The following is a 9,145-nucleotide window of genomic DNA, read 5'->3' on the forward strand; positions in this document are numbered from 1 at the left end:
CACTTAGTTAATTAAAGAAGCATTGTTAATTTACAAAAATTATTATGTACATACATTTAGCCGGAGTTTCTTAAAGTTTAAAAAATTGTATCATCAGTATCAGTATCAATTACATAATAGTTTATTTTTAAAGCATTCATTGAGCTACTAAATAATTAACATATCTTTTAGTTAATGTTTAATATATTTAATAATGTAAATACGCATTTATATTTTTGATAATAAAAATTTTATAAACGTTCGTATTTTTTTCATTGACTTAATGCAATATCTTATATAATATTATATTCTTTGGTAAAGTACCACCAAAGAAATGTGTAAATTTTTCAAATAAGGTGGGAATTCCAGCAAATGCCATTGTCATTGTTAATGTCAATTGAAATGCATGTTTAAAAAATATATGCGTCGAACATACTTCACAGAATACCTATCTCGTTATCTCCCTAATTAATATTAAATATAAATAATTCAAAATGAAAAAAAAAGTTTTTAAAATACGTAAATTTTTTATTTTCCTGTGACCTATAACTTTATTTGTATTTCTTATGAAAACAATTTGGACTATTCACTAATTATGTGTTTCGTGGGAGAACGGGGCAAAAACATTTTCATAATGCAAGCACTGTATCAGTTGTTAAGTATCTTAATTTTGATAAATTTTCTAGGAATTCTTTAAAATTGTTGCTTTAGTCGGATTGACATATTTTTTCTACATCGCATAATGTGAAAAGTACAGCATTTATAACTCAAAATTTTTTTAGTCTTTCACTCAATTAAACTATTACTGAGCCCTGTTGAGTCTCCCGTTTTACATTTTGTTGATGCTTATACACTGAAAAAAAAACCATGCAGCTGCTAACTTGTAACATACCATACACTCATAAAATTTTTATGTAAAATTATACAGTTAGTTATTTTGACGCCACAGAAGATAATGTAAAATTACATCGGTATATGTGTGTATATTTACGCCATCTAAAGTGTAATTTAATTTTACTATGAAACAGGAAAAAGTCTAGTCATTATTATTTTGTAATATTTTTAGAAATAATATCTTTTTTTTACATACTTAAATATTTTTCCAAGAGATATGTCTACTTAAGTAAAGGGAAAGTAACAAGAACATTTATTAATGCAATAAATGACACACGTTCTCTAGAGTAAATTATAAACGGAAATATACCGAAAGATAAATAATACAGTGTCCTCGCCTTAATTTTCTTTCTTTTTCATTTCCATTCTTTATGCTTAGACAGTTTAATTCACAGTAAATACCAATAATATATTCTTAAACATATAAATTTTTGTCAACTTCTAGTAATATTTTGAAAATTTGTTATCAAATATTTGTGTGAAAGAACATTAACCAGATGACCCTATATACTCAATCGCTACTGATGCAGACAGTAGTAAATGCAATATTAAGTTAAAAAAGATATTTAAAGAGTCTCAGACAAAGAGATTCAGGATTGAGTCAGTATTTTATTGAGATATAAATGTAAAGGTTTTTTGCAAAATCATTTCACAGGCATCAGTCACCACTAAATTCATTTTTTTGTTTCTACAATTTTACCCCGATTTTCCCTACTATGTATGGATATCTACATTTGTGACAACACACACACCGATAATAAAATAAGTATAAATAACTGCAATATTACCTGTAGTTCGTATCTGTGACATACTCTTCGCAAGGTAAGTTGACCTGATAATGCACAACATTAACTTAATAATATTCATGATGTTAATTTAGAGTTTGCATAATTTTTCCTACAAGTTTTAATAGTAAATATGTTAACTTGATTAATTTATCATTAGTTGTGTAAATACTTTCGTGATTGCTGACAATTTTTGATGGATAAAAATTTTTTTTTCTCTGTATATTTGAGTATTTTATCCCCTGTGAAAGGTGTCAAATATCCAAATAGCCATTCCTGAGGAAAAACTAAAACTATGCTACAAAAAATAATTTTAGACAATATTAATTTATAACTGAAATTTTCCAACTATATAGTTGTACTTTTACTTATACTTTGTTCTTGATAGAATGAGTAAGATCGGTATTTTATTGTGCCTGGTTGCGACCACAGTTGCTTTGGAAACGCAGGAGCCTCTTCAGGAGTTTTCCAATGGAAATCAAAAGTTCAGTGCAGACGTGCTTAAGGTAAGGTAATTTAGAAAAAAATTTATTTATCTGCTCTCACTATGGTAAATAGACTATTAATACATTGTTTTTAAGGAGATAAGTGAAATAACTTACCTCCCTAGGGAAAAAAGCGATTTCGAGTTACAAATTCATATTTTATGAACAAATAAATAGAAATATTTGATGAACATTACATTTTATTAATTATTATGAATGAATATTTATAGTAATTGTACAGTTATAACATTTAGTAACATTTATAAAATCTGGATAGTTATTCCCCTCGCGTTTACTAATTGTCACATTTTTCTCAAGATGATTTGACCGCTCCATTTCAGTCACTGGAGGTTCAATATTATCTGACTGATCCATTAAAACAGCACGATGCAACGTACTACTAGAATCTGGAGTGGAAGTATCATTGTAAAGAATCCTGTTGGCTATTTCATTTTTGTTACTTAAACTGTCATCAACATAACTTTCTGCAATTATGGCTGATTTCCACCCACCTTGTCTCTTGATAGCTAAAACATCAGCTCCTGTATTAGCCAGTAACGTTGTCGATGTTCTTTGGAATGAATGGCATGTATATGTTTCAGGATGTTCTAGTTTCAAAAACTGTGCAATCTTATTAAGAATTATAGAAAGGGTATTCTTGCCGATTGGTTGGTTGTAACATCTACTTGCTTGATAGCGCATAAAAAATCGTGAAATTTCAGTTTTAATTTCCCATCTAATCTTGATATATTTCTTGAAAATTTCTAGGTGAGAAACAGAACCCAGACGAGAAGTAATTGTAAACGTACGTGACATACCCTTTTTAGAATCTGGAATTATAACTACAATAATGTCATCGAAACTTTTGAAATTGACGTTGTCCAAAGTAAGTTTGCATAACTCGTCAGAACGCCATGCTCCTGCAATGCCTAAGACCGTCACTACATTCATTAGCAAACATGTGTTATCGGGTACCTGAACGAAAACCCGTTGACTTGTTCTCTTGTAAAAACGTTTGACTTTTTAGGTGTATAGCCTTCATTCTTACGTTCCAAAAATGCTTCAGCTTGGGGTATTTTGATATATCCACGTTCTCCTCTATGAAAATAGTTGACTTAATCGTTGAGTATTCACTCTACATGAAATATGCTAGCAGTGACACTTCAGAAACAGCAGTATTTTTGTTCTGGCTCCATTCTTTGAAATTTCTATATGCTCGTCTGTAGCTCATTTTCGACTTCTCGGGCAATAAAAATTCGCAGCCAGCATTTACTGCACTTCATATTTGAAAATCACTCATTTAGAAATATTAATTCAAAACCAGCAAAATTGCAACTTTTATGTAGCATTGTTTATAAACACCTTAGAAACGACAAAATCCAAACAACCAAGGCGACTTTGCAAGATTTCAAATAATGTCAAAATGAATACATTAAGAAATGTCAAAAAATAAAACCTAATCTTTATTTGATAAACCATAAAGAACTCTGAGAGCAGATAAAATGTTATATTTACACCAAGCAGCAGTTAAGTATAATTTACCAGTCTCGGACTTTATTGCCAGTCCTCGCTCCGCTCGGTCGCAACATCGTTCTCGATTGGTAAATAATATATTACCTCCTTTATGGTGTAAATAACTATTTGGTTATTGTATATATTTTTTTTTAATTCCAAAAAATCGTATATATGTACTTACTAATCCTTGTGTATATTCAAGGTGGTCTTTACCGACGAACACAATAAAGGTATAATCAGCCCTCTATCAGTACAGTTAGTTTTGGCCCTAACAGCAGAGGGCGCTGAAGGGGACACTTACGACCAACTCAGGAAAGCAGTAAGCTTGCCTGACAAAGAGAGGACTACCGAAGCTGTCAAGGCCCTCCTGCCCATCTTGAATAAATCCGCGAAAGATTTCAATGTATCACTAGCCGACAAGCTGTACATCGATAATAAGTTTAAAGTGAAAAGGAGTTTCAAAAAGGTCGCCGTCAGTGCTTATCAATCCGATATACAGAACGTAAATTTTGCTAAGAGCGGTCCGACTGCTGATTTGATAAATAAATGGGTCGAGTCTAAAACGAACGATAAGATCAAAAATTTGATTCGTCCTAATCAACTCACCGCTGACACCGAGCTGGTTCTTGTGAATGCCGTGTATTTGAGCGGAAAATGGCAAACGCCTTTCCCACCATCCAAGACTTCAAAAAAACCGTTCCACTATCTCAATAAAAAAGTTGAAGACGTAGATACGATGCATTCTGCCGAAAACTCCAGGTACTTGTACCGCCGTTGCGGATTCTTGCAGGCGCAGTTCTTGGAAATTCCTTTCGAAGACAGCACCGTCAGCGTTACTTTCGTTCTACCCGACGCCCAGGATGGTATTGTAGAGTTACACAAGCACGTGGAACTTTTCTTGGAACCCCACAATCTCACCCTACAGAGGGTAGCTGTCAGTTTGCCTAAATTTTCCGCGTCTACATACCATGACTTCAAAGAAATTGTATCCAAAGTAAGTATAAATTTAAATTCCTCGTGTTCGATAAAGTTACAGTTGCAGAACTCTATTTCAAAGAATGTAGTGTTTCAGTTTCCAAGTTCAGTGGTGCTATTTTAAATATTAACCAGTGTTTTATGGTTTTAGTTGGGAGCTACAAAGGTTTTCAGCAAAGAGGCTGACTTGTCGGGCATATCAGAAGAAAAGGATCTTTACGTAGACTTCATTCAACAGAAGGCTTTTATAAATATTACTGAAGCTGGCGTTGAAGCTGCAGCTGCCACAGCAGGTAAAGTATAAATACAGAGAAGCTTCTTCTCATATTACATTAACAACTTATTTAAGTCACTAAAAACAATTTTCAGAAAAGTAAAACACCTATTAGGTTGGTACAAAATGAATGTACGACACCAATTTTCAAATGAAATAATTTAAATGTCATTTGCGTACCACGAAAAATTTTTTTAAAAAGGCACATTTCTTCCTACACTTACATTTTAGCCATAAAGAGTTTAAACGAAAGTGTCTACGATATACAGGGTCGGAAAGTCCTCATGGTTCATCGGCTATTACGTAAGAGCGATAAAGTTAAGTCATAGAAATCCGTGCGATAGAGAAAGATGGCTAAAATGAAGGCGTCTCATAGTCACCGCCCGTTTCACCCTTCCACAAATTAAGATCCACTTCCACTTGTAATTCAGCGACCGGTGGTCATCTTTGTTTTCGTCGTTTGGCATTTCTTTAATAGATGTCACTACTTATACAATTTCGACTTCGATATTCCGATATGTNTTGGCTTTTCTTTAATAGATGTCTCTACTTATACAATTCCGACTTCGGTATTCCGATATGTTAATACAATCCGTTAACAGAGGGCAGCACAACGCGTAACAAAAAAAACTTTTTACAGTTTACTCTGTTTGTAAATCTAGTGACCTTGTTTCCCCTACTGAAAAGTTATTCACTATGGAGTATAGTGCTCAGCCGCATTTAGTTGTTATTTAAGTATACTTTTTAAAATGACTTAAAAATCCCAAGAAATAAAGCAAAATTCCCTACTTCCCCAATTCCAAAAAAATCTGTAGATCTGGCATCACTCTTTCTAGGGCTGAGCTTCATCTTAGACAAATTGTGCTGCCCTCTGTTAACGGATTGTATTAACATATCGATAATACCGAAGTCGGAATTGTATAAATAGTGACATCTATTACAGAAAAGGCAAACGATGAAAACAAAGATGACCACCGGTCGCTGAATTACAAGTGGAAGGGCGAAACGGGCGGTGACTATGAGACGCCTTCATTATAGCCATCCTTCTCTATCGCACGGATTTCTATGACTTACTTTATCGCTCTCACGTAACGGCCGACGAACCATGGGGACTTTCCGACCCTGTAGACGAAAGCACGATAAAATGCTAGTGGTGTCAATGTTACTTTGGTTTGCAATGTAGGAGAAACTTGTGAACAAACTGTATCTTAGTTAACATTTAAGAGGTACAAAGTGTTAAGGTTAAAAGTAATAAAAATATTTTTGTAACTGAAGACCAGTGAAACATTATCTTTAAATTTGGTATAAGATATGACCCTCTATTAGCATATCAACTTAAATCAATATACAGGGTGATTCAGAACGTATAAAAATTTTTTTTTGGTCGTACAGGAGACTTACAAATACAATTTTGTAAAAAAGAAACAAAAAGGGCAATTAGAAAATGATTTAAAAATACATTTCTGCACGGCACTGGAAACTGGTCTACCGTAATACCTGACCTTACGCCAGACAAAGCATGCAGTCGGCGACGGGCATGGCGGCGAAGTTTTTATATTAGCAAATTCAACTGCTTTTGCCGCTAATGTTATTATTAATCAATAAAATTAATTTGTGGTTTAAATTAATAAAATAATTTGACGTATAAACACATTTGGGCACGTCTTCCCAGTTCCTAACAACTAACATAAATGTTGTTTTGCTGCACCATAAATTAAAACGATATCCATCAACTCGAGTTGTTATACACGTAAGCCATTTTTGACATTTGAAAAATTAATGTAAACAGTATCGCAAAACGTTAACAATAAAATCGGATTTCAGTATTCAGAATGGCCTAGAGCCACGTGAAGAGAGAGAGAGAGCGCACTACGCGATTGACGCTAGAGACTACAATAGCCCAGCGATGTAAGAGTTGAAAATACTACAACGTCTTGGAAACTAATGGATTTTACAAATTTTTTTTACGATATTGACTCCATTTTTCATGGTGCATCTATTCACAAATTTTTTTCTTGTGAATCATCCTGTATAGCTCCTATGACGTGCTATTTCATAATTAAACTCATTTTCAAAATAATAGATAGTCGAAATTACATAGGTATAGAAAAGAGTGAAATATTTTGAATGTTTATATTTAGACCTCCAAGCAACAAAATTGTGGATTTTCCTAGAAAAATTTAAAATTATATAAAACCATTGAAGTAATTTCAGCCAGTGGCAGATTTTCGTTAATTTTTAATTAAACACCATGTAACTCACAAAAAAAGTAACCTTTGGACTAAGATGTATTTGTCCCAATTGTCATAGTTTTGCCCTCACGATTGTCTGGTAGTATTTTCCTCTTTCATTGAAATACACTAAGTACACTTCTAAGGAAATTATACACTACTAACCATTTTTTTCAGCTGGAGTTGCATCACTTTCCGCGTCAATAGCCCGAGAACCTCCACAGCTGACGTTTAATGCTGACCACCCATTCTTCTACTACATCAGAGAGAATAAATCTAAAGCTATAATATTTGTCGGTCGCTACCAATAATAATCTACAAGCTTGTACTTGCAAAAATAAATCGTAACTAGATGAGCATTATTTTCACTTTTTATTACGTAGATCATCCAGAATCTAGTACCCGTAAAAACCAATTTAGTATTAATAATTGTTGTTTTTATTAAAATTTTATTACATGGAATGTTTTATGAGTTGTTACAATTTTTTAGTTGGAGTTGGAACAACTTCTATACAAGAGCCTCCAAAATTGACGTTCAACGCTGACCATCCATTCTTTTACTACATCAGAGAGAATAAATCTAAAGTTATACTATTCGTTGGCCGCTACCAATAATCCAAATGATTGTTACTAAATAAAATAAACCAGATGAATGTTATTTTCACTTGTTGTTATTTCTAAAAAATTGTTAAACGATTTATTTACATTATTTTTCTAGTTGGTGTATCGACGAAAGCTCTTCCACCTCAGCAAACGTTCAACGCCGACCATCCCTTCTTTTATTACATCAGAGAGACTACATCTAACGTCATATTATTTGTGGGACGCTACCAATAACGTGAAACATTCTTACTATTTGCAAAATTAAATTGTAACCGTTCTATGTTTTCTATTTTTGATAAATTTATTTTAAAAGCAAAATCACCTCATTTTTCTCTTGGAAATACCCTACAGAAGATGTGCGGTAACGAACACAAAAAAAACTCCCACCTATTGTACTTCCAAAGCCATGTATTTAATTACTATTTCATTAAAATACGATTGTATTTATTACAAATTTTAAACGCTTACCTTAGTATAAAGCTAATGTCCACAAATATACAATTACTAGGAATATATTCAGTAACAGATTCAATGACCCCTTATTACATTTTTATAATCTAAATTTTCAATTACCGGTCTATAACATCATTTCGGGGTTAATTAAACATTATCATTATTATTAATTAAGGCACGACAATAAATAAAAAGAATTTATAGCGAAAACTTTTTGCGCTAGGGAAAAAGCGGTCGGTTTAGATAGCGAGTACGCGAGCTCTCGCAGGCAGATAGAAAACTTTGTATTTGACTGAGGTCTAGTGAACAGTAAAATTTGCATATTCTACGTTTATAACGGCTGTTTCACTAGTACCTTGATTAAGACGATATTAATGGGGTTGATATATGTATTGGAATATCGTCTGAGAAACATATTGGCTATATTTTATGAGTATTATTGAGAGAACAATGTCTCTTGGTGATTAGGGGCTTCGATCACAAGAGGTGAATTCTAAATAATTAACAATTGGTTTTATTATCTGCTGGTAACTCCCATTTCTAAATTATCTTTTTGTATACACTTTTAGGCATTTTAGTAGGGGTTTCGGTGTTCCGAAATATATTTAAAATTCCCACAAATTCCAAATTGTGCCCGGAGCCATATATACGAGGTGATCCAAAATATTCCCGATCGGATTTTATATTGGTTGGCCTCCCGAGATACCAAAGAGCCAAACATTTACGGAGAGAAGGCGAAGTTTAGACCTACGAGTTACATCATCTCAACCAGGCTAAGTACCACATAGTGGGAAGTTTTTTTACACCGTTGTTAACGACTTTAGTCCGATTTGGTATGAATATATGACCACATGTATTAGAATTGTTTTGGGGATCATCTACCCCTTACTTACTTATTGGGTTTTTTTGTCATGTTGATAGTTGTCATTAAATAGTAAATTAATAATTTAG

At 33.1% G+C, this 9,145-nt stretch overlaps 1 protein-coding gene across 3 annotated transcripts; it reads left to right on the forward strand.

Moving 5' to 3' along the window:
- The first annotated feature begins 1,633 nt into the window (after positions 1-1,633).
- On the forward strand, positions 1,634-8,017 carry LOC108910044 (antichymotrypsin-2-like). 3 transcript variants are annotated; one of them, XM_018714541.1, is made up of 5 exons: positions 1,634-1,695; positions 2,047-2,164; positions 3,861-4,652; positions 4,785-4,926; positions 7,857-8,017. In XM_018714541.1, exons 2-5 carry the CDS (start codon positions 2,048-2,050, stop codon positions 7,973-7,975), a joined length of 1,170 nt encoding a protein of 389 aa, XP_018570057.1. In that variant the 5' UTR covers positions 1,634-1,695; position 2,047; the 3' UTR covers positions 7,976-8,017. The 3 variants fall into 3 exon arrangements, with proteins under 3 accessions (XP_018570057.1, XP_018570056.1, XP_018570055.1); XM_018714540.1 differs by lacking the exon at positions 7,857-8,017 and adding an exon at positions 7,629-7,796; XM_018714539.1 differs by lacking the exon at positions 7,857-8,017 and adding an exon at positions 7,316-7,500.
- Positions 8,018-9,145: the final 1,128 nt, after the last annotated feature.

The sequence above is a fragment of the Anoplophora glabripennis genome, unplaced genomic scaffold (genome assembly GCF_000390285.2).
Source record: "Anoplophora glabripennis isolate ALB-LARVAE unplaced genomic scaffold, Agla_2.0 scaffold356, whole genome shotgun sequence".
Classification (NCBI taxonomy): Eukaryota; Metazoa; Arthropoda; class Insecta; order Coleoptera; family Cerambycidae; genus Anoplophora; species Anoplophora glabripennis.